This window comes from Phocoena phocoena, chromosome 15, assembly GCF_963924675.1.
Source record: "Phocoena phocoena chromosome 15, mPhoPho1.1, whole genome shotgun sequence".
Classification (NCBI taxonomy): Eukaryota; Metazoa; Chordata; class Mammalia; order Artiodactyla; family Phocoenidae; genus Phocoena; species Phocoena phocoena.
The window spans coordinates 14,407,473-14,433,413 of NC_089233.1; the positions used below are offsets into that span (position 1 = coordinate 14,407,473).

The 25,941-nt window shown below is 42.4% G+C and overlaps 1 protein-coding gene across 1 annotated transcript in view; it reads right to left on the reverse strand.

Annotated features, from left to right (window-relative positions):
- Positions 1 to 3,622: 3,622 nt before the first annotated feature.
- The window catches only part of TMEM248 (transmembrane protein 248), a 29,519-nt gene continuing 7,200 nt past the window's right edge, over positions 3,623 to 25,941 (reverse strand). Inside the window, exons 2-7 of the mRNA XM_065893418.1 lie at positions 13,543 to 13,719; positions 9,362 to 9,647; positions 7,533 to 7,683; positions 5,859 to 6,042; positions 4,357 to 4,500; positions 3,623 to 3,822 (exon numbers count right to left, since the gene is read on the reverse strand). Coding sequence (XP_065749490.1) covers positions 3,802 to 3,822; positions 4,357 to 4,500; positions 5,859 to 6,042; positions 7,533 to 7,683; positions 9,362 to 9,647; positions 13,543 to 13,701 — 945 coding nt within the window. The 5' untranslated portion in view covers positions 13,702 to 13,719 and the 3' untranslated portion in view covers positions 3,623 to 3,801. The remainder of the gene's footprint in view (positions 3,823 to 4,356; positions 4,501 to 5,858; positions 6,043 to 7,532; positions 7,684 to 9,361; positions 9,648 to 13,542; positions 13,720 to 25,941) is intronic.

The window sequence follows — 25,941 nt, forward strand, 5'->3', positions numbered from 1 at the left end:
CTTAACCCCCTTCAACCTGCTATCTGCTCCTGCAATGGTCAAACCACTCTAGTTCATCCATCATCAACAACTAGCATGGTATAAGGAGTTTGGGGTCTTCAGCGACAAAAAAAAAAAGATGGGCTCTCACAGACGGGCAGAGAGAGAGTTTGTTCAAGACAGCAAATGAGTTCACAATGAGCTGGACTGGACTCCACAGCACACCTCGGGTCTGTGCATTCACTCCGCCTCTCTTGAAATCCGCAAGGACAGTGGACGCGTCCGAGGACCTTTAGGCACCCACCAGGACAAAGAGGTGCTTACAAAGCACCATCTCCAACTGGACTTGTGGGCCGTGTCCATGTCAGATTTTACAGACGGTAGGGAAGGAAGATGTGAGCTCTTATTCTCCAAGGGCTTCTGCATCGCGATGGAAACACCACACTCAAACCTCCGGGTCCGAGGAGGGAGCAGCGTTCCACGCACTAGAGACGGCAGGACGAGGCGAAGGAGGTAGAAGCAAAAGCCCGTGGAGGTGTCCCATCCTCAGCACTGTCCTGTCCCACAGAGCACCCAGAGGCTGGCCCCTACCACCCAGCCCCTGCTGGAGAGCGAGGGAGGGAAGAGCCACAGAGCCCCTGCCCACTGGGAAAGGGAGAAATTCACGTTAGTGAACATGACTGCCCTTTACAAATGCGGAGGGTGCATTTCCTGGCAAAACAGGCCTGGCCCATGCGGGAGCTCTGTGCCGGGGAGTCAGAGCCGGCTTCTGGAGCCCCGGGCTGAGTGCACACGGAGGGCGCGTGTATAAGCAAGAAGGGTGTCTTTCAACTCCCATCCCCATGCAGATGCTCCTCACGCTCTGTATTACGTCCTCCTTCCGGGCAGGAGTTGGGTCAGCTCTGCGAGCACTTGTTGGTCCAATACACTAGAAGAGGTTTGTACTCTCAGCGAGAAGACCCGTGTGCTTGGTGAGACCCAGAAGGATACCACTGCCCGCCCCTCATCCTGCCTGACAACGGGTGACACTTGGAAAGAACAGCTTACAGAACACCCCCAATTACTTACCTCACGTGTTCTTCCCTTAGAAAACACCCATCAGACAGAAGGAAATGGAGACACAGCAAATTCAGATTTTTTATTCTGGAAAGCACATATGCACATATTTCAAACACAGAAAATTAATCTGGGAGAGAATGCCGTAACAGATCAGCTACTGATCATGCAGCAAGGTAAGTGAAATGGATTCGCCGGCCCTCGAAACCCCACAGCGCCTGCAGGAGGGTTGAAAAACTAGGATGCTGAATCCCTACGTCCTGCCAAAGAAAATGCAACCGAAGGGGCAGGTTCCTAATGACGAGAAAAACTTACAGATAGATAGAATCAAAACTGATTCAAGTCACACAGTGAAGGACAAAAGGAAAAAGGAAAGAGATCAATATGATCTGAAACAACCATTTTAATAGTAAGTTGCTGACCTTTTATTGGACTCTGGTCCAAGATGCCTGAGGATGAGCCAGTGTTCCTGCACGGGGTCACCCCTGAATGGCAGACAGACCCTGTCTGTGACACTCTTCTCATCCTGAGGCCCCCCAGCAGGAGACAGCAGAGGACGAGGCCTTGTCTGCTAGTGGCCAGGTAGTAACAGGTCCTCTGGGCGTGCTGAGGGTCAGTGGGCCCAGGCCCCACGGGCTCCCCTCCTCCCTTGGTACACCTGGCTGACGCTGGGTTTCCGGAAGATCTCTGAGAATCACCTGCGAGGGAGAATGCTGGATTTTAAAGTGAGCGACCTGACCTCATGACAAGTCATACCATCCAGGCATTTTTGGCACTTCCTTTCCTCACGCCTAACAGTGTCCCTGCTCCCCTGGCTACAGATGCCAGCCAGTCCCTGTGATTAAAACAAGGGCCATTAATGTTAGCAACAAGCTGGACTGAACAAACCAGTGAAGGTGACGTTTTTCACCTGTCTTCCTTTTCTGTTACTCTGCCAGTCCTAAATCTATTCCTGTAACTCCACTTCATGGGGGTTTTAGTAATTCAGTAGCAGCTTCCTCTAAAATCTGTTGGTCTTAGTGATACTGATGTTTCTAAAGGCCAAGCCAAATGGCTCTTTCTCAATCTTGTCTCAAAGTCTCTAAAGAGAAAACTAAATTAACCGGTTAGCCATGCATCATGTAAGCAACTCATATCATTAAAAAACTGGATAGACAAGTATGATTACTGCACTTGAAACGTACTAAAAGGAAAAAAAGGAATATTAACATATCAAGTTACTATGATGATTATTTTAATAACAACCTTAAGTAAAAGCCCACAAATGTTTTCCATTTAAGAATGCCTGGATATTAAAAGAAAAAAAAAAAAAAAGCCTGGGATAAAATGTTCTAGGCCAATATATTTCAGACTGCAGGGCTGGTTCTAATTTAGAACAGAATACAGACCTGGAGTTAAGAGAAAGAAGTGCTGACTGACAGTCGCGCCCAAGGTTTTAACTGCCCTTCTGCTATAACTTGGCTTGGGAGAACACAGAAATCATTAATGACTATGGGTTAAGGCAAAACGCTATTAAGAAAAATGGTAAGAATACAAGTAACAAGAAAGGGCTGGAAAAGATGCACAACTGTTTTAAAATGAAGATGGTTTGGAAGGAAAACAGGGATGAAGGAATTAGATCATCAAAATGTTATAGGAAAGAAAAATGCTTTTGGTTTTTCCTGATAAATGGCAAATCAGAATTGCTTTCCTTCAAATTTCACAGGCCTCGTTTACTTAATGTTACTGATCTACTACTAGTTGCCATTTCCTTCTGAGAATGTTAATTGCATAAAAATAAATGCAAAAAAACCAAAAAACACCCAGGAAAGAAAACCCATCCCCTCTTCAAAGAAAACAAGAAACCTTGTCATAACTATTAGACCGACTCATCACCTTCTCTCTCCATACTGTCATCTGCATTCCAGAAGAGAACAGCTCGTTTTCACTCTAGAGCCGTGTGTACTTCATTTTTAAGCCCTTTTGAGTGAGGAAGCCGTTTTAACTTTTATAATGGAGGGAAGGGACAACACAGAAGAAAAAGACAGTGGAACATTCTGTGCCAACTCAACTCAAACAAGACCGAATTCCTCGCTGTCCACGTGGAAAATGAAACTTAGATCTGTACCATGTAGGTGACTTTTAAATATTTAACTTTTTACTCAAGATAAAAGCACAAATCTGTCTTATAGTATTAAAATGTGACTATTTTTTCTTCAAAGGAAAAAAAAAACTTAGAAAGATAGGTATGTTTCCTTGCAAGCAAAATGGACAAAAAGGTATTATTGTTGTTACTATAATTATTAAGCCACAGACACATAAAATCCACAAAATGGATTGGGGTGGCTTTGGAAATGCAGTATCATATCAAAGGTACAGACTGTTTTGAACATTCTGTACAGATCGGGCTGAAACAAGAACCAAAGCAAACCTCAACCCCACCAGCAGTGAAGCGCCTCTGGGACCCTGGGAAAGACAGCATGGCCTGCTCCGACGGCGAGGTCACGAATCCTCTCTGGCGCTACTCAGGATCATCCCGCCAAGTCCGCAGGTGAGGCTGAAGGGTTCTGGCGCTGCCCAGTGCGAAGCACGTGCATCACTGGGCCGATTTCTGAACGGACTTCTTATAAATATATACAAATCAGTTACAGGCACTTGAAATGTCTTTGGCTGGAATAACCCAACATTGCAAGATAATGTATTCACAGAGTGTCCAGGCCCAGGCTGGGTTCAGCAGGCAATGATTATGGTTCTCTCAGTCTCTCTCAGAAAACGGCAGCCGTGGGATTAGGCATCAGCCAAAGCCACCTACAAGAGAGCAAGACGGCAGCCCAGTCACGCAGCAAAGCCTGGATAACTCGGCCCCACCAGCACTCTTACCAGGTTCTGGTCCTATCCCAAACCCAGGGAGCCACACCGCACACATCTATCAGTCAGGGGAACTATTAAATCCCTAAAAAAATAGACCTCTAGGAGGGAATGGATAGAAATCTGAGCCTCCTGCAAGACGCAGCTGACCCTGCAGAGCCACTGTGCTGCGATACAGCGTTACGTGTCTGGAAACCCGGATGAGCGTTCTGGGAGATGACTTTTCTCAAGCTCGCGGAATCGGAGGGGAGGCAGCCCTCAGGGTCAGCCGCTTGCCAGTGGGGATCTGAGAACACTTTTTTCCCAGCTCAGGCCTGGGTATATGGTTGAAGATGCAACACCATAATTGAGGCTGAGGGGAGATGACTGCTGATAAAAAGACAGGAAATAATTTCTCTGGAGGAGAATAAATGGAACAAGGACTAATTGGGACTTTCTGGTGCAATGCTGGGTCAGACCCCACCCACTGCTCACCTTCTCAGGACAAAATTCAGGATTGCTCTGACGCAGTTTGCTGGGTCTGCCTTTGATAACCGCATAGCAAAACATCGTTATTACCATCACGAAGAGGAAGTAACTGGTGTGCATGAGGTGCAAGTTTATTAATGAGCGGTCATCCTAAACAAAGAGAACAAACCAGAAACATGTGCACTGAGTTACTGAGGATTTTAATGCTGGGTTCCTGGAATCAGGGTGCACAACTTCCAGACTTGGCACAACTATCGATTCACACGGGAACCGACAGCTCAACTATTAGCGCTGGAGCTTGTTAAGTGAAGACAGGGTGTTCCCGACACCACCCATACCTTCCCTTCCTAAGGGGGTCCTATGCCCGAATCCCCCCCCCCCGACAAGGCCCCATAGTCTTTAACCCCTGCTCTTCTCTTTATGTCCTCTTGCTCTGACAGCCCTCAGGTTGCATGGCTGACAGCCCAAGCCTGTGTTCCTAACTCCTCCCCTGAGAGGCTGCGTCCTTCCTGGGCCTTTCCCCACTTGGACAAGCCCCTGGCTGGAAACGCTGAAGCCGGCCTTGACTCACTCCTCCTTGATGTCCCACAGGCAAGCAGCCACCGGGCCCGGCCAGTTGTTGAGATCCCAGCCAGGCCCCCACTCCTGTTCCTTCTCGCAGCTCCAGGCCTCAGGCGCCATCCCATTTACACACATCAGTTGGGCAGACCAGTCTTCCCGACACACTGCTCTACAAATTCCCTAGAGCCCAAACTCAGGCAGTGATGGCCTCGTCCGAGGAGAAAGTCTAAACACCTCAGCGAGGCACAAAGGGCCTTCTGGGGCCTGGCCCCTGCCCACCATACAGCCTGATCCCCACTGCTCGCTCCTGCAGGCCCCTGGTATACCACTGTTCACAACTCGATAAAAACGAGGCATAAGGAAAGAGAAGGACGGACCAGGCAAAAAGAAAAATCCACCTGGCATATATGGACAGAAGAAAAGAGGATTTACAAAAATTCAGTGCAGTCTGTTAAAGGTGGGCTCAAGTCGGAGCAGCAAACTAAACCAGCAAATCATCCACTAGTCCGGAGAGCAGTGCCTTCTGCCCATTTCCTCCTTGCAAAGTAAAATCCTACACAGGCATCAATATCTAGCCAGAGTCATCTCCTCCTATGGACTTCTGCCCTCTGAATGCTGAACTATTTACTGCTCAGACTGACACTAACCCAATACGCTTCAGTGAGTGGCTGCGTGGATGAGTAAGACTGAACCAGCCTCTGCTGTAGCCCCAGGTGAGGCACACAGCAGTGTTCAATAAATAACTGCTGTTGAACAAAGTGGAAAACAAAGAACAGAAGCAATTTTCTTAACCCAACGGGCGGCATGTTTTTCCAAGTCTCCAGCACTCCACCTGGTCTCCCAACCCAGCTGGACAGCTAGAATGGCAGGGGCTAAGCTAACCCAAGGAGGTAAACAGGGCCTGCTCTAACAGTTCTGGACACACACACACGACTGTTCTCACTTACATCTGGAACAATAACTGTAAGCTTGGGATTTAAAGCATGATAGACTTTTCCAATGGCCCCCTTGTAACACCAGAAAGGACTGTAGTCTTGAGCGTATTTTGTGTTGGCGTCCCTGGCAGTTGTGAAGATCTTGTACCAGAGCGTGGCGTTGCTGTAGGTGTCAGGAGCACAGTGCGGCGGCTGTCTGCAGGAGAAGACGGGGCAAGACACATGCTTGGTGGCCTTGAGACATTTACTTGTGTCTCAGCCACCGGCGCTGGCACAGCACCAAGAAGATCCACACGTGCAGAATGGAGAAATAAGAAACATACTCTCTTGAGATAAATACCATTATATTTTTAGTTCAGTGATTTTTTTTTTTTTTTGCGGTACGCGGGCCTCTCACTGTTGTGGCCTTTCCCGTTGCGGAGCACAGGCTCAGCGGCCATGGCTCACGGGCCCAGCCGCTCCACGGCATGTGGGATCCTCCTGGACCGGGGCACGAACCTGTGTCCCCTGCATCGGCAGGCGGACTCTCAACCACTGTGCCACCAGGGAAGCCCAGTTTCTTTAGAAAAATTAATAAACACGTAAAGAATAAGAAATAGGCATCCGGCACTTAGGAGTCTGGGTGTTAGACTTCTGCCTTCAGAGTTCAACCCATGTCCTCTCGCATATGATGTGGCCAGAGAAGGACTTGCTCCTTTTAAGCCCATTTTCTCAAATTATCTAAACTCTTAGTCACAACTGGAAGTTTTACATACAAAGTTCTCTATCAGATATTACAACCAACAGCAAATAATGCTTAACTTGTCCTACAAACCTCCAAATGTATAAAATACATAAATCCCAGGATAATTATTTTAAAAGGATTCACCCTAAGATTCTTTTAAATAGGCTACATCTTGTGTATTTCATGTAATTATAGATCATTATCTCCTTTCCAGAGAAAAGAGAGGCAAGGAAAGCCTTCAAGGCAAAGCGGTTACACTGACAGCTGCTCTAAAAAAATATGAAGCAGGGCTTCCCTGGTGCAGTGGTTGAGTCCGCCTGCCGATGCAGGCGACACGGGTTCATGCCCCGGTCTGGGAAGATCCCACATGCCGCAGAGCGGCTGGGCCCGTGAGCCATGGCCGCTGAGCCTGCGCGTCCGGAGCCTGTGCTCCGCAACGGGAGAGGCCACAACAGTGAGAGGCCCACGTACCGCAAAAGAAAAAAAAAAAAAAAAAAAAAATATATATATATATATATATATGAAGCAAAAGTTTCAGAAACAGTAACTATATCACGGAAAATAAGGTTCAATCTATACTATCAATTTAAAAAATAACTCTTCCTGGATAATGGAGACAAACAAAACCTTTATCTTTCAGGAGCCTTAAATGTCATTATGGTCACAGGATCAGTTCTTATTCATCTTTCCTGTGGCTTTCTACCAACAGGAAAGGCCACCTAAAACTTACACACAGCAACCAGATGCTTTCACAACCTTGTTGAAACACTAACCCTCTGATACTTCTATGCAGAAGTTTTACCTTTAGAAAACCAAATTAAACTGAAACAATCTCATAGACAGGTCCCAGTAATGACAATTCTACAAAGTAACACGAGGCAAGCTGTCCTGAGAATTTGCTCAGGCATCCCAGTCACGTTTACGGTAAATGGAGCTTCTCATGGGGTCAGGAAAGTACTTACACGGTGACAGGGAACACGCCAGGGTGGGCTGTGAGGGTCATGCAGGCTGTGAACACCACCTGCTCACAGTGGCCGTGAAGGGCACAGTCGTCTGAGCTCCAGGCTGTGGGCAGGGTAAAGGTAATGTTTATCTCCTCGTGGGCTTCTCTGCCTGGAAAGAGAAATTGGTTTTTTGGTAAGTAAAGCGAGAATTCATACATTTATTATTCTCTGGAATCTGAATGAATCCTGATATCAAACCCACCCAGGAATCACCTATCAGCCCACTGAAGTGGGACCCCTGCTTTTGTGGGGTTTCAGGAGTAACAGCAGTTCCGAGCCAGACTGAGGCCTGCTCACCTGGCAGAGCCACAAAATGGCAGACGGAGAGGGGTCACCTTCAGCCAAGGCCTGGAGTTGCCACGCAAGGGCCCAGGCCATGCCTGAGTGGGAAGGCTGGGGCTGGGTAAGTCATCACCATTGTTACAGCTTTCATACAGCACTCTTACCATTTTCAAACTGCTTTTATATGTACTACTTCACTTAAAACGTACCACTATCCTAAGAACATGACCAAAGAAGTGTTACTGTTCCCCTTTTACAAACGAGTAGACTGAGGATCAGAGGGCTGAACAGACTTAAGAAAGGGCATGAGACGGGTGAGTGATGAAGCATAAATGAATAAGGTAGTCGAATGTCACAGCGGAAGAAAAAGGTCCACTTGCTACGTGGAAAACCCAGACGTCGCCCTTACCTCCTTACATGGGAACAGCTCTCACCTGGTACAGCCAACAGGAGGCTGGCAGGCACTCCCAAGTTCCTTCAAGGACTTTAAAAGGTTCTTGGTAACCAAACCAAAGATGATTCTTCCAAGGCCCAAGCCTCTGGCACAAAGCCTTTCCTGATTATTCCAGCTTCTACTACTTTCCAACCTTCTCGTGAATCACCTACAAGCACCTGAATCACCTACAGTCTGTCATGGGTTTAGTACTAGTCCAAGGGCAGTGCTCAATGTTCCATAAGTGTTTGTTTCTAATATTATTTAACAAGCATTTATATAGCATTTCCTTTGTGCCAGGAACTATTTTAAGTGCTGATGAATATTAACTCACGTTACGCTTGTCTCTTCCATATCCCAAAATTCCAAAGGGAAGAGACCAGGCTTTTTCTAGTTCTTAGCCCAGTGCATTCACAAAATTTTAAGACTAGTAGCAATATCTGTAGTATGTACTGAAAACTCCAAAACGATGAGCCAAAATAAAAAATTGGTGTTTTTAACAGACTCACAGATATAGAGAGCAAGACTTGTGGTTGCCAAGGGGTGGGCTGGTGGGGGAGGGATGGATTGGGAATTGGGATTAGCAGAGGCAAACTATTATATACAGGATGGATAAACAAGGTCCTGCACGGGGAACCATATTCAATCTCCTGTAACAAACCATAATGGAAAAGAATATGAAGAATATGTATAACTGAGTCACTGTGCTGTACAGAAATTAACATTGTAAATCAACTATACTTCAATAAAATTAAAGAAAAATAAAAACTCAAAAATTTTTAAATGTGTGTTTTTAAATATTAAGACCAGAAATAGGCCTTATAATTTTTTCCCAGTCTCCTACTCTTATGGGCTTTTATTGAGAGCCTACTGCATACCAAACACTTTAATAGGTGAAGATGTAGTAGAAATGGTCCCTTCTTGGCTTTGTTTAGTTCAAACTCAACAAAAGGGAAGACATATACAAAAAATAAAAAACAGTCTGATGAGTAAAACCGTACACTCTAATGCTCTGTGTTGTAACAGCTGTTACCTGAGAAAGCCTGGAGAGAAGTGGCTAACACTCACATACCTGAGAGTCCAATCTGATGCCCGAGAACGGTCGAGTACAGATGGGTGACATTGCGAGAGTAGCCGCCAAAGGGTTTGAGTGGGTCCAGGGTTAGTGTGATTGCAACTGAGATGTTCACTGGGCCTGAATCCTCCAGGGACTGTGGGGACTGCGTGGACATCCTGGCCTGGCCGCTGGTCACTGTGCTTTCCAGAGCTGTGGTGTCGTTTGTGAGATGCTTTAGTGTTTCATTCTCTGATACGCACAAGTCCAAATCATTAAACCGCAGCAGAAAAGTATTCCAATCCTTCAGTAAAACGAGAGAGAGGAAAACAAGCCTGAGCCGACAGAAAGTGCCGCCAGTGCAGTGACAGTCACAACCCCGGGTGAGGCGTCACACAACAGGGGAACCATGCCTCAGAGTCAGTCCTTCAAAATACAACAGCACCGCATTCAGCCTCTTGTGCTGGCGTAATAGTGTGGTTTTTCAACCACTCTCACACTCAAAATCTAAAATCTAAACTCTTCATTGGCATGAGCTATTACACTGTGAGATTAAGCCAACTTACTCAGGAAAATATGTAAAGAAAAAAAGGGTATTAAACTTACAGGAAATGATCTAGCCTCAGAATCAAGCTTGAAAAGAAAGCTTGAACCAAAGTAGTAAAATATTAAAAGTATTAATCCAAACTCATTTAGCAGTTACAATTAGTTATTTTTTAAAAATTAAGGCCGCCTTAAAATATTTTCTCATAAGGTCAATTTTCTACACCTTGCTTTCTGTCTTGGGAACGCAAAACTGCAGTAAATACCAACACTCATGTGGTACTTTCCCCCCTCGTCATGGACTTTGGATGCCACTTTAGAACAGGAACAATTTCAAAAGGGAGGAGAAAAGATGTTTTCAGGCTTCTCTTAACATCTGTACTGATGGTTTAAATTATAAGCAGTTTTAAAACTGACACCAACAAAGTACCCACCAGGGTGTGTGTTTTTAGTTTTAGCAGACACCCAAAGATGAATTCAGGCTAAAATAGCAATAACAAATCAACTGAGGCTGTTACATACAACTTCTTTCTCCCAAGCAACATTATCTACAAAAAGGTGCCAAAGGTGAAGACAAACCAAGTTACATTTTTTAAAATAAATTTATTTTTCATTTTATTTTTGGCTGTGCTGGGTCATCATTGCTGCATGCAGGCTTTCTCTAGTTGCGGCGAGTGGGGGCTACTCTTCATTGAAGTGCACAGGCTTCTCATTGCGGTGGCTTCTCTTGTTGCGGAGCATGGGTTCTAGGCATGTGGGCTTCACTAGTTGTGGCTCGTGGGCTCCAGAGTGCAGGCTTCAGTAGTTGTGGCGCATGGGCTTAGTTGCTCCACGGCATGTGGGATCTTCCCGGACCAGGGTTCAAACCCGTGTCCCCTGCGTTGGCAGGCAGATTCTTAACAAGTGCGCCACCAGGGAAGCCCCAAGTTACATTTTTAAAAAAAATTTGTTTTTATTTTTGGCTGCGTTGGGTCTTCGTTGCTGCACACAGGCTTTCTCTAGTTGCGGCGAGAGGGGGCTACTCTTTGTTGTGGTACGCGGGCTTCTCACCATTGTGGCTTCTCTTGTTGCGGAGCACGGGATCTAGGCATGCAGGCTTCAGTAGTTGTGGCACATGGGCTCAGTAGTTGTGGCTTGCGGGCTCTTGAGCACAGGCTCAGTAGTTGTGGCACATGGGCTTAGTTGCTCCACGGCATGTGGGATCTTCCCGGACCAGGGCTCGAACCCATGTCCCTTGCATTGGCAAGCAGATTCTTAACCACTGTGCCACCAGGGAAGCCCCAAGTTACATTTTGAATAATTCTAACATTGATTAAAAATGCCATTCGGAGTAATCCCTAACCAGTCAGGTCTACCTTTATAGCCTCAGTTTATCAGTATCTGGCATTTAGTAAGAAGGCAACCAGATATTTCAAATTACATTTTCCCTGACACCTACAAACTCAGCAGACCATTAAAGAACATTAGGGCTGAAAATGAACATCCTAGTCTCACCCCTTCCTATTCCAGACATGAGGAAACTGAGGCCCAGAGCAAATCAGGGACTCTCCAATGCCAGCTGAGTTGAAGGCAGACTTAGAATTGTTTTCTGATTCACAGCGCCAAACTTTCCCCATACACCTAGGATCCTCATCTGAAAATAAAATCACTAAATTAATCATAAAGTTCTGCAGCATCTTGCAGCTCTGCTTTCCTGCAGAGTTCGAGTCCATTTTGAACAGCTGGCCAAGGCCAATGTCAGGCCCCATTTTGATTAAGGGCTAATTATCCAGGCTACATCTTAACCATTGATCTTGGCCGCGTGTTCAACATGGACTTGAGCTTTGAGGGAGAGCAATGCCAGGATGCTGAAGAACTCTGGTTGCGACTAGAATGTTCATTTTCAGCCCTAATGTAGGTACAGCCTGTTTCGATAACCTTTAAAGATTCAGGCAGGGTCAGAAAAGGGGGAGAATGAAGCCAGCCAGCAGGTATCTTGGTAAGAAACTCTTTGGAAGGGTTTCACAGGAGAAATAGCTAAAACTTGTTACTTTGTATTAGAGACTTAATGTGGGAAGGTGGTCCCTTCTTGCTAACATCACCTATGATCTAGAATGCCACAGAGCACAAGAGGAAGCATAATCCCCATAACACTGAGCAAAACTCTCCTCTTCATCACAAGGCACACACGATGCAACAATAATGCAATCCCTATCCCCGCCCCCATGCCCACTCTCACCAACAAACACACCCAAGAAGAAAAAGTGTAAGAGAAGACACTCACAGAATCTAAGACGGGAACTAATTTGTCCCAAAAGACACTTATCCATCAGTAAATTCACCATATCATTGATTCAGCATAATTTCTAACGCATAAAATAAATTTATTAATAGGTATATTGTTATTCACCTCTATTAAACAAGATTATCAACTGTATTGTTTTCTGATATGCAGAAACATTTTTTAAATTTATTTTATGATATTTTTGATTTTTGGCGGCATTGGGTCTTCGTTGCTGCATGCAGGCTTTCTCCAGTTGTAGTGAGCCGGGGCTACTCTTTGTTGTGGTGTGTGGACTTCTCACTGCGGTGGCGTCTCTTGTTGCGGAGCACAGGCTCCTAAGCGTGCGGGCTTCAGTAGTTGTGGCATGCAGGCTCCACAGTTGTGGCTCGTGAACTCTAGAGCGCAGGCTCAGTAGTTGTGGCACACGGGCTTAGTTGCTCTGTGGCATGTGGGATCTTGCCAGACAAGGGCTCGAACCTGTGTCCCCTGCACTGGCAGGCAGAGTCTTAACCGCTGTGCCACTAGGGAAGTCCCACACACATCTTTTAAAATCTGTATTATGACTGTTCAAAAATTATTATATGCCTAGACTAGCGATTAAAGAGCAACGCCCAAATAATTCACTTAAATTGACCAAAAAATAAAATCTAGAAGGCAAGTTTGTAGATTACTGAAGCTTTCCTTGATAAGAAAAAGGCAAATATGTTTGGAAATAAGATCCTGCTTTCTAATTTCTTTAGAATTTCTTCTTCTCCAATGAAAAAGCTATCAGTACAGCTGACAAAACTCCATGACAGTATATGGCTTTAAAATAACAAATGTTGGCTTCCCTGGTGGCGCAGTGGTTGAGAGTCCGCCTCCTGATGCAGGGGACACGGGTTCGTGCCCCGGTCCGGGAAGATCCAACATGCCGCGGAGCAGCTGGGCCCGTGAGCCATGGCCACTGAGCCTGCGCGTCCAGAGCCTGTGCTCCGCAACGGGAGAGGCCACAACGGTGAGAGGCCCGCGTACCGCAAAAACAAACAAACAAAAAAAATGTTTACAGTTTTAAAAAATTGTAGTTAGCTAATTTAACATGAATAGCAAAGAAGTTAGCTCTTGATCTTCTTGCCACAAACATTTTACAAATATATTTTCCAAAATACATGTTTCATTGCTGAAACAGTCTAACTAAAGCTGGTAGCATTATTTAAATCAATAACTATCTGACTAGGTTACTTCCTAACAAAGTGAGTCACAGCAAGATGCAAGACCAAACATTCTGAATAAATATTACTCTTTCTCACTGGGATAACAGTCACCACCAAAGAAAGGTATATGGAGAGCCAAAAGGTGTTTTCCCACTCTATAAAGGTCCAGCCAGTCTGAGAGGAGAACTTAGAATTTACTATACCTCTGCCATTTCTGGTGACTTGATCTCCTTGATTTTGAAGAAATAGCCCAAGGTCAGGAAAGCTATTGCCATGGCGCTTACACTGATCATAAAGACCACCAAGGGGGGCCGGCTGCTGATGTACACCTTCAGGTTCTCCAGGGGGTTGATGTTGAACATTATTCTGATCAGCTCCACCTGAAAGGAATGAATCAGAAGATTCACCCACTGACTCGCCAAAAGAAAACCTATGACTCTCACTTCTGTTTCTCTGACGGTTTTGGGGGATGAGGAGGTCACTCGTTATTGAACTTGAGAACTATCTGATCATAAATCCATTCAAAAGACTAGAAGGAAATAAAAGACCACTAAATGCTAACTCATTATTTCCAAGTGGTAGGATCTTGAAAGATAGGCATTCTTTCGGTTTGAATTTTCTAATTATTCTTTAATGAACATTTGCTTCTTCCATATTACTTAAGAAAATGTTTAAGTCAGTGATACGACACAAATACATGCCAACGTGTACAAAAGTAAACTGAGGATACTCTTATTTCCTACCACTGAAGAGCCGAATCCTATTTATTCAACATTCTGTCCTGTTCACCACCATACTCATGCCCATCCCAGCACCTGGCAGAGAGGAGGCACTCAACAAATACTGAATTTTATCACTCCCCTGCTTAAAGCCCTCCTAAGGCTTCCCACTGGACCTGGCATGAGATTCCTGTGAAGGCCCACAGGGTGTCATGATCCAGAAGCCCCGCCAACCTCTATGTCTACCTCTCCACCAACATTCCCTCCTCATTCACTGGCCGCTGGCCTCACTGGCCGCTGGCCACACTGGCCTTGCTATTTTTCAGGATCAGCTTGTCAATTTCTACAAAGAAGTCAGCTGTGACTTTGACAGGGATTACACTGAATCCACAAATCAGTCTGGGGAGTACCACCACTTTAACAATATTATCTTCCAGTCCACGAACCTGGGATGCCTTTCCACTTATTTCCGTTCTCTTTATTTTAATATTTTGTATTTATCAAAGCATATGTGTGCACTTCTTTTGTTAAACTTATTCCTAAGTATTTTATTCTTGGAATTTTGAACATGTCCTACCTGCAGGCTTTTTACCTCTGCCTGGAATGCTTTAGCCCCATATTTCCACATGCTTGCTCTTCTCAGAATGCAGGTCTATGCTCAGTAGTCAGCTCCTCAGAGAGGCCTTCCCTGACCACCCTCAGCCCCCGGCCTCCCAGGACCCTGCTTGACTTCCTTCACACTGTCTAGTTACGTTTCTACTTGTTCATAGTCTATCATCCCTCATTTGTGAGCTCCAAGAGAGCAGACATTTTGCCAGTCTTGCTCACTGCTATGGCCCTGGCTCCTGGTCCCCAGAACAGCAGCTGGCATGTAATGAGCTCTTATATACATGATCAGACTACAACACTAAAACTATTTTAAAATTCTGTGCCAGCTTTTAAATTTTAGAGAGAAAAAGATGCATCAACAGCCCCTAAGAACCAACAGCGACCGTGTGCAACAAGCCAGGCTGTGTACCTGTTTGTTTTCACAAGAGTCTCTGACTCAACATTCTGTTTCTGAGATTTATCGCTGTTGATTCCGTCTACTGGGTTTACCTGCTGTATAGGATGCAAGTGTATCACAGTTGAGTTATCACAGGCATAGAAGCCCAGCTGTTTCACTCACAAAGGGCACCACAGCAGGCACAAGAGTGGTTCTAACACAACGAGGTCACCAGTAGGCCCGTCTGCAACTTGACTTTGTATTGTCAGACTCTCCGAGGAAGTCATACCAGTTTACACTTCCCCCAGCAAGGAAAAGGCTTGCTCCATTTCCCAACATTCATGCCAACGCTTGATATTCTAAGGCAATCTTTTGGATCTGGACCAACGAGATCATGTGAAATTGTATCTCACCATTATTTTAAATTACATCTCCCTGAAACAGAATATCCTTTTACTTCTTTATCGGCCATTTAGATTCTTCCTAGGTGAACTGCCTGAATCTTTGGCCATTTACCAGTAGGATGTTTGTCTATGTCTTCTTAATGTTTAAAATAATTCTTTGACATTTTAGACACTGAGCCTTTTCCAATTTTTTTAAAATGACATATATAACTACTCCAAGCTTTACAACAAAGGTGAATCATCACAACAAACCAGCTCTACAACAAATGCTAAAGGACTTCTCTAAGTGGGAAACACAAGAGAAGAAAAGGACCTACAAAAACAAACCCAAAACAATTAAGAAAATGGTCATAGGAACATACATATCAATAATAACCTTGAATGTAAATGGATTAAGTGCCCCAACCAAAAGACACAGATTGGCTGAATGGCTACAAAAATAAGACCCATATATATGCTGTCTACAAGACCTACTTCAGACCTAGGGACACACACAGACTGAAGGTGTGAAGGGATGGGAAAAGATATTCCATGCAAATGCACATCAGAAGAAAGCTGGAGTAGCAATACTCATATCTGATAAAATAGACTTTAAAATAAAGGCTGTTACAAGAGATAAGGAGGGACACTACATAATGATCAAAGGATCAATCCAAGGAGAAGATATAACAATTATAAATACGTATGTACCCAACATAGGAGCACCTCAATGCATAAGGCAAATGCTAACAACCAAGAAAGGAGAAATCGACAGTAACACAATAATAGTAGGGGACTTTACCACCCCACTTACACCAATGGACAGATCATCCAAACAAAATAAATAAGGAAACACAAGCTTTAAATGACACGATAGACCAGATAGATTTAATTGATATTTATAGAACATTCCACCCAAAAGTGGCAGAATACACTTTCTTCTCAAGTGCACATGGAACATTCTCCAGGACAGATCACCTCTTGGGTCACAAATCAAGCCTCGGAAAATTTAAGAAAATTGAAATCGTATCAAGCATCTTTTCTGACCACAATGCTATGAGATTGGAAATCAATTACAGGAAAAAAAGTGCAAAAAACACAAATAAATGGAGGCTAAACAGTGCACTACTAAATAACCAAGAGATCACTGAAGAAATCAAAGAATAAAAAAATACATAGAAACAAATGACAATGAAAACACTACGACCCAAAACCTATGGGATGCAGCAAAAGCAGTTCTAAGAGGGAAGTTTATAGCAATTCAATCTCACCTCAAGAAACAAGAAAATTCTCAAATAAACAATATAACCCTACACTTAAAACAACTAGAGAAAGAAGAACAAAGAAAACCCAAAGTCAGTAGAAGGAAAGAAATCATAAAAATCAGAGCAGAAATAACTGAAATAGAAATGAAGAAAACAATAGCAAAGATCAATAAAACTAAAAGCTGGTTCTTTAAGATAAACAAAATTGATAAACCATTAGCCAGACTAAGAAAAAAAGGGAGACGATGCAAATCAATAAAATTACAAATGAAGAAGGAGGAATCACAACTGACACTGCAGAAATACAAAGGATTATAAGGGACTACTACAAACAACTACGTCAATTAAATGGACAACCACAAAAAAATGGACAAATTCTTGGAAAGGTTCAATTTTCCAAGACGGAACCAGGAAGAATTAGAAACTATAAGCAGACCTATCACAAGTAATGAAACTGAAACCAGAATTAAAAATCTTCCAACAAACAAAAAAGTCCAGGACGAGATGGCTTCACAGGCGAATTCTATCAAACATTTAGAAAAGAGCTAACACCAATCCTTCCCAAGCTCTTCCAAAAAACTGCAGAGGGAGAAACACTCCCAAATTCATTCTACAAAGTCACCATCTCCCAGATACCAAAACCAGAAAAAGATATTACAAAAAAAGAAAATTATAGGGACTTCCCTGGTGGCGCAGTGGTTCAGAATCTGCCTGCCAATACAGGGGATACGGGTTCGAGCCCTGGTCTGGGAAGATCTCACATGCCGTGGAGCAACTAAGCCCGTGCACCACAACTACTGAGCCCCCGTGCTGCAACTACTGAAGCCTATGCTCCTAGAGCCTGTGCTCCGCAACAAGAGAAGCCACCACAATGAGAAGCCTGTGCAGTGCAATGAAGAGTAGCCCCCACTCGCCACAACTAGAGAAAGCCCACGTGCAGCAATGAAGACCCAATGCAACCAAAAATAAATTAATTAAAAAAAAATTATAGACCAGTATCACTGATGAACAAAGACGCAAAAATCCTGAACAAAATACTAGCAAACAGAATCCAACAACACATTAAAAGGATCATACACCATGATCAAGTGGGATTTATCCCAGGTATTCAAGGATTCTTCAATATACTCAAATCAATCAATGTGATACACCACATTAACAAATTAAGGAATCAAAAACCATATGATCATCTCAATAGATGCAGAAAAAACTTCTGACAAAATTGAACACCCATTTATTATAAAAACTCTCCAGAAAATGGGCATAGAGGGAACCTACCTCAACATAATAAAGGCCATATATGACAAACCCACAGCAAGCATCATACTCAATGAAAAACTGAAAGCATTTCCACTAAGATCAGGAATAAGACAAGGATGTCCACTCTCGCCACTATTATTCAACATAGTTTTGGAAGTCCTGGCCATGGCAATCAGAGAAGAAAAAGAAATAAGAGGAATCCAAATTGGAAAAGAAGAAGTAAAACTGTCACTGTTTGTGGATGACGTGATACTATACATAGAAGATCCTAAAGATGCCACCAGAAAACTACTAGAACTAATCAATGAATTCGGTAAGGTTGCAGGATACAAAGTTAATGCACAGAAATCTCTGGCATTCCTATACACCACCAACAAAAAATCAGAAAGAGAAATTAAGGAAACAATCCCATTTACCATTACAACAAAAACAATAAAATACCTAGGAATAAACCTGCCTAAGGAGGCAAAAGACTTTATTCAGAAAACTATAAACACTGATGAGAGAAATCAAAGACGACATAAACAGATGGAGAGATGTACCATGTTCTTGGACTGGAAGAATCAATACTGTGAAAATGACTATACTACCCAAAGCAATCTACAGAGTCAAGGCAATCCCTATCAAACTACCAAGGGGGGCTTCCCTGGTGGCGCAGTGGTTGAGAGTCTGCCTGCCGATGCAGGGGACACGGGTTCGTGCCCCGATCTGGGAAGATCCCATGTGCCGCGGAGCGGCTGGGCCCGTGAGCCATGGCCACTGAGCCTGCATGTCCGGAGCCTGCAACGGGAGAGGCCACAACAGTGAGAGGCCCACGTACCACAAAAAAACCCAAAAACAAACAAACAAAAAAAGCCACTACCAAGGGCATTCTTCACAGAATTAGAACAAAAAATTTTACAATTAGTATGGAAACACAAAAGAGCCCAAATAGCCAAAGCAATCTTGAGAAAGAAAAATGGAGTTGGAGGAATCAGCCTCCCCAACTTCAAACTATACCACAAACCTACAGTAATCAAGACAGTATGGTACTGGCACAAAAACAGAAATATAGATCAATGGTACAAGACAGAATGCCCAGAGATAAACCCACACACATACGGTCACCTAATTTACGACAAAGGAGGCAAGAACATACAATGGAGAAAAGACAGCCTCTTCAATAACTCTTACAGGAAAACATAGGAAAAACACTCTTTGACCTAAACCACAGCAAGATCTTTTCTGACCCACCTCCTAGAGTAACGGAAATAAAACCAAAAATAAACAAATGGGACTTAAAAGCTTTTGCACAGCAAAGGAAACCATAAACAAGACAAAATGACAACCCTCAGAATGGGATAAAATATTTGCAAATGAAACGACAAAGGATTAATCTCCAAAATATACAAACAGCTCATGGAGCTCAATATCAAAAAAACAAACAATCCAGTTAAAAAATGGGCTGAAGACCTTAATGTCTAAATTTCACCAAGGAAGACATACAGATAGCCAAGAGGCACATGAAAAGATACTCAACATCACTAATTATTAGAGAAATGCAAATCAAAACTACAATGAGGTATCACCTCACACCAGTCAGAATGGTTATTATCAAAAAAATCTAGAAACAATAAATGCTGGAGAGGGTGTGGTGAAAAGGGAACCCTCTTGCACTGTTGGTGGGAATGTAAATTGATACAGCCACTATGGAGAACAGTATGGAGGTTCCTTAAAAAACTAAAAACAGAACTACCATATGACCCAGCAATCCCACTACTGGGCATATACCCTGAGAAAACCATAATTCAAAAAGAGTCATGAACCACAATGTTCACTGCAGCACTATTTACAATAGCCAGGACGTGGAACCAACCTAAATGTCTATCAACAGATGAATGAAAGAAGATGTGGCACATATATACAATGGAGTACTATTCAGCCATAAAGAGAAATGAGTTATTTGTAGTGAGGTGGATGGACCTGGAGTCTGTCATACAGAGTGAAGTGAGTCAGAAAAACATACCATATGCTAACGCATATATATGGAATCTTAAAAAAAAAAAAAGGCACTGATGAACCCAGTTGCAGGACAGGAATAAAGACGTAGACTTAGAGAATGGGCTTGAGGACATGGGGTGGGAGGGGGAAGCTGGGGTGAAGTGAGAGTAGCATCGACATATATACACTACCAAATGTAAAACAGTTAGCTAGCCGGAAGCAGCGGCATAGCACAGCGAGATCAGCTCGGTGCTTTGTGATGACCTAGAGGGGTGGGATAGGGAGGATGGGAGGGAGGCTCAAGAGGGAGGGGATATGGGGACATGTGTATGCATATGGCTGATTCACCGTGGTGTACAACAGAAACTAACACAGTATTGTGAAGCAATTATAGTCCAATAAAGATTAAAAAAAAAAACCCACTGTAGTATAGCAGAAACTAATGCAACATTGTAAATCAACTGTACTCTAATAAAAATTTAAAAAATGAAATATTGCAAGCAACAACAGTGTTTCTTTCCAACACATTTCATTGTCTTTTCTTTTTCTTACTACTTTGACTAGAACCTTCAGTGAACTGATGACTAGAAGTGGCAACAATAGGAATCCTTGCCTCATTCCTGGCTTTAAAGCAAATGCTTCTAATGCTTCACTATTAAATATGGCATATGTTAAAGGTTTCTGAAATTCCTCACCAGGTTAAAGTACCCTCTACTTCAGGTTTGCAAAGATAATTTTATTATAAATGTTACACTTTAATGAATGCTTTATCTGCAACCTCTGAACAATCAATTTTTCTCGTTTGTTAAAAGGAACTATGTTAATTTATTTTTTTCACGATGACTCACATTTGCATTCTTTGGATAAATTAATCATGATCTTTTAAAACTACATTGCCGACTTATGTTTGCTAAATTTTATTCTGAATTTCCACACCTATTCACAAGTGAGATAAAAAAAATTATAAGCCATTATCGTTCTCTCTTTGACTGTATATACTCCTTGACTAGTATGACTAAGTCATTCTAGTACCATAAGATTAACTGAATGTGTTCACTCATCTTTTTTCTAGAACAATGTGTGTAAGATATTTGCTTCTATTTCTGGGAAGCTTGATAGACCTTGACCAAAAAACCATCTGGACTCCAAGTTTTTCTCTAGTTTTGTATTTTGGTGGGCTGTCTTAACTATTTATTCATGTTTTAAAAATAATTCTATGTTTTCTATTTCTAGTAAGTCAATTTTGATAAGATGTATTATTCTAGGAAATTGCCCAATTTATATATTTTTTTAAGATTTCTGGCACAGTATTATCTTGTTATTTGTTCAATTTTTACTTGTATTCATGTTCTTTTTCATTACAGATGTTTTTGTGTTTGTTTTCTCCTCTCTCCTTGTAATCAGTTTTACCAGAGCTGTATTGTATTTGTGTTTTCAAAGAGCCAGTATTTGGTTTTACAGAGTATATCCAGATAATTTCTTTTTTTTCTTTTTCAGTAATTTCTACATTTAAAAAAATTATTTTTCTCCATCTGCCTTCTTTGGGTTAACTCAGTTTGGTTTTTCTAACCTCTTCAGTTGGAATCTTATCTCGGATTTTTTTTTTCTTTTTTAATAGAAGCATTTCAAAATACAAACTTCCCTCAACATACTCCTTCTTTAGCTGCATTACTTTCCCTCATCAATCTAATCAATCTAATCCATCTAGCAAATCTTGATTTTCTTTCCAAAATGCATCTCACATCTACCCACTTTGCCCTATCTTCTTGTAAAGATGACAGAGACTGATCACTGTATCAGTCCTCTACATGTCTCTACAGCCCTACGACCTCTATATCCAAGTGCCCACTGAACATCCTTATATATTCTACAACATGTCCAAAACTGAACTAATCTGCATTCCTGCCTAATCTGACTCTTCCTCCTGTATTCCCCATCTCAATCTAGAACTTTGGAAAACATCCTAGACTACTTCTGCCCCATATCCAAGTAACTACTAAGTGCTAAAGATTCTACTTTTTAAAATAAATTTATTTATTTATATTTTTTATTTTTGTCTGCGTTGGGTCTTCGTTGCTGTGCGTGGGCTTTCTCTAGTTGCAGCGAGCAGGGGCTACTCTTTGTTGTGGTGCGTGGGCTTCTCATTGCCGTGGCTTCTCTTGTTGTGGAGCACGGGATCTAGGTGCATGGACTTCAGCAGATGTGGCTCACAGGCTTTAGAGCACAGGCTCAGTAGTTGTGGCACACGGGTTTAGTTGCTCTATGGCATATGGGATCTTCCCAGACCAGGGCTCGAACCCGTGTCCCCTGCATTGGCAGGTGGATTCTTAACCACTGCACCACCAGGGTAGTCCAAGATTCTATTTCTTTAACATCGCTTACTTCTGACTCTTCCCTTCCACACTCCTCTGCTCCTCCCCTTAGTTCAGGCCCTCATCTTCTTGTGCAACTGTTGCTAAGAGCCTCAACTGGATCTTCCTGCTATCAGTCAAATAATCCATCTTCACACGCTGTCAAGAGTGATTTTTCCAAATGCAAATCTAATCACATTACTGCTTAATTAGCTCAGAGCTCCAAATGACCTAGGGATAAAGTCCAAGCTCCTTGCAATGGCAGTCCACCACAAACTAGGTCTTGTCTACTTCTCAATGGTTTGACTAACTGCTTGCAATTCCCAGAACATATTAGACAATATTACGGCTTCAGGCCTTTGAGTCCACTGGTCCTCCTGACCATCACGAACCACATCTTACTACTTCAACTCCCCTCTTTCAAGGCTCAGCTGAAGGGTTACCTACTCTATGAAACTTTTCCTTCCCCCACCAGCCCCTCAGGGAGAAGTGACCACTTTCACTTTTATGCCCCCACTATACTCCAAACATTTCTCACACAGAATGAAACACCTTACTGCAGCTGCCTGTGCATACATCTATCTTCCCAACCAAGCTGTAAGCCTCTCAAGGGCAGGTATATCTTATCGTCTCTATATTATCAATATCTAGACACAAAATAGGTGATTTAAAAATGCAAGTTCAGGGCTTCCCTGGTGGCGCGGTGGTTGAGAGTCCGCCTGCCGATGCAGGGGACTACGGGTTCGTGCCCCGGTCCGGGAGGATTCCACATGCCGTGGAGCGGCTGGGCCCGTGAGCCATGGCCGCTGGGCCTGCGCGTCCGGAGCCTGTGCTCTGCAACGGGGGAGGCCACAACAGTTAGAGGCCCGCATACCGCAAAACAAAAACAAAAACAAAAACAAAAAAAAAAAAAATGCAAGTTCATTAAATCAATGAATCAATGAATCCAGACTTAAACTAAAAAATAATATAGAAAGTGATTTCAGCAAGGACTGCAGGATACAAGGCTAATATACAAAAGCCAACTGCTTTCCTATATACTAGCAAGAAACTAAAAACACAATATCATTTATATTAGCACTTCCCCCATAAACTACTTAAGTATAAATCTAACAAATGTGTACAAGATCTATATGAGGAAAACTACAAAACTCTCATGAACAAAATCATAGAACTAAATAAATGGAGAAATACTTCATGTTCATGGATACAACAACCCAACATGTCAAGATGTTAGTTCCTCCCAACTTGCCCTACAAGTTCAACACAATCCCAATCAAAATCCCAGCACGTTATTTTGTGGATATCCACAAACTTCTTCTTAAGTTTATACGGAGAGATAAAAGAACCAGAATAGTCAATACTGAAGGAGAAGAACGAAGTGGGAGGAATGACTGTATTTGACATCAAAACTTACTATAAAGCTACAATAATCAAGACAGTGTGGTTTTGATTGGCAAAAGAACAGACATATACATCAAAGAAACAGAATAGAGAGCCCAGAAATAAACCAACATAAATATAGCCAGGTGATCTTCGACAAAGAAGCAAAAGACAAGTCTTTCAACAAATGGTGCTGGAACAACTGGACATCCACATGCAAAAAAATAAATCTAGACACAGACTTTACACTCTCAACAAAAAAGAACTCAAAATGGATCAGAATGAGAAAATAAGCACAGACTGGGAGCAAATATTTGCAAAAGACATCTGATAAAGGACTGTTCTCCAAAACATACAAAGAACTATTAAAACTCAACAATAAGAAAATAAATAACACATTTTAAAAATTAGCCAAAGAGCTTTAACAGACACTTAAACAAAGAAGATTTTCAGATGGCAAATAAGCATATGAAAAGATGCTCCCAAATCACATGTCACCGGGAAATGCAAATTAAAACAAGATACCATGACACACTTATTAGAAAGGCCAAAACCCAGCACACTGACAATACCAAATACTGGCAAGGATGTTGAGCAACAGGAACTCTCTATTCATTAAACAGGATTCAAATAACAAACGCTGGCAAGGATGGGAACTTCCCTGGTAGTCCAGTGGTTAAGAATCCGCCTTCCAATGTAGGGGTTGCGGGTCTGATCCCTAGACGGGGAAGATCCCACATGTCGCGGGGCAACCAAGCCCGCGCGCTCTAGAGCCGGCACGCCACGACCAGAGAGCCTGCATGCCACAACTACTGAGCTCACGCGCTCTGGAGCCTGTGCACCACAACTAGAGAGAAGCCCATGCACCACAGCAAAGAGCCAACACACCACAGTGAAAGATCCCACGAGCCACAACTAAGACCCGATGTAGCCAAATAAATAAATAAGAATAAAAAAATGCTGACAAGGATGTGGAAAAAACTGAATCCTAGTACACTGTTGGTGGGAATGTGTAAATTGGTGTAGTCACTATGGAAAACAGTATGGAAGTTCCTCAAAAAACAAAATAGAACTACCAATATGATCTAGCAATTCCACTTCTGGTATATATCTGAAGAAAATGAAAACAATAATTCAAAAAAATACATGCAACCCAATGTTCATATTAGCACTGTTTACAACAGCCAGGACATGGAAGCAACATGTGTCCTAAATTTCTATCAACAGATGAACGAATAAAGAAGATATTCCACATATACAATGGAATACTACTCAGCCATAAAAAAGAATGAATCTTGCCACTTGCAACAACATGGATGGACCTGGAAGGTATTATGCTTAGTGAAACAGACAGAGAAAGACAAATACTGTATGTTATCACTTATATGTGGAACCTGAAAAATGAAGCAAACAAATATAACAAAACAGAAACAGACTCACAGATATAGTGAACAAACTAGTGGTTACCAGTGGGGGGGGGCGGGGCAAGATAGCAGTAGGGGGTTAAGAGGTACAAACCACTATGTATAAACAAGCTACAAAGATGTAACGTACAGCACAGGGGATACAGCCAATATTTTATAAGAACTTTAAATGGAGTATAATCTATAAAGTACTGAATCACTATGTTGTACACCTGAAACTAATATTGTATATCAACTATACTTCAATTAAAAAATAAAATAAAAAAGATTAATAGGCTTCAGAAACAAAAACATCAACAGTAAATTACAGTTCCATTAAGAAAGACAACAAAATCTGAATCATATATAAAATAAATAGGAACTATTCACCAAGTGGAACTACAATTATGAAACATTTAGAAAAGCAAAAAAATCTGAATTAAATTCCCTTCTAGATAAAACTAATGGTCGTTAAAACCATGTCACACTAGAATTTAAACATATATATATACATACATGTATCTCAACATAAATACCCACAAATTAGCAAGCAATGTCAACATAAGCCAATTTAATTAGAGAAGGTTCTAGAGGTGGCCAATTGTATTCAACTTAAAAAGTAAAAGCATTTTTGTTTTTTTAGTAAAACTATTAAGAGTCCAAATATTTCATAAACTTAAAATTCCTTTCCACCATTTACAAGTGTTTTCAAATATGAAATTAACAAGGACTAAACAAATGTATTTCCCCTGCAAAGAATTACAAGAAAATTTCTGTAATCTTCTCAACAGTAAATGTCACTTTTAATTAAAAAATAAGTCAAGCTCTATGGGGAGAAGAAAAGTGGATGGAGAGAAATCACACTACCCGACC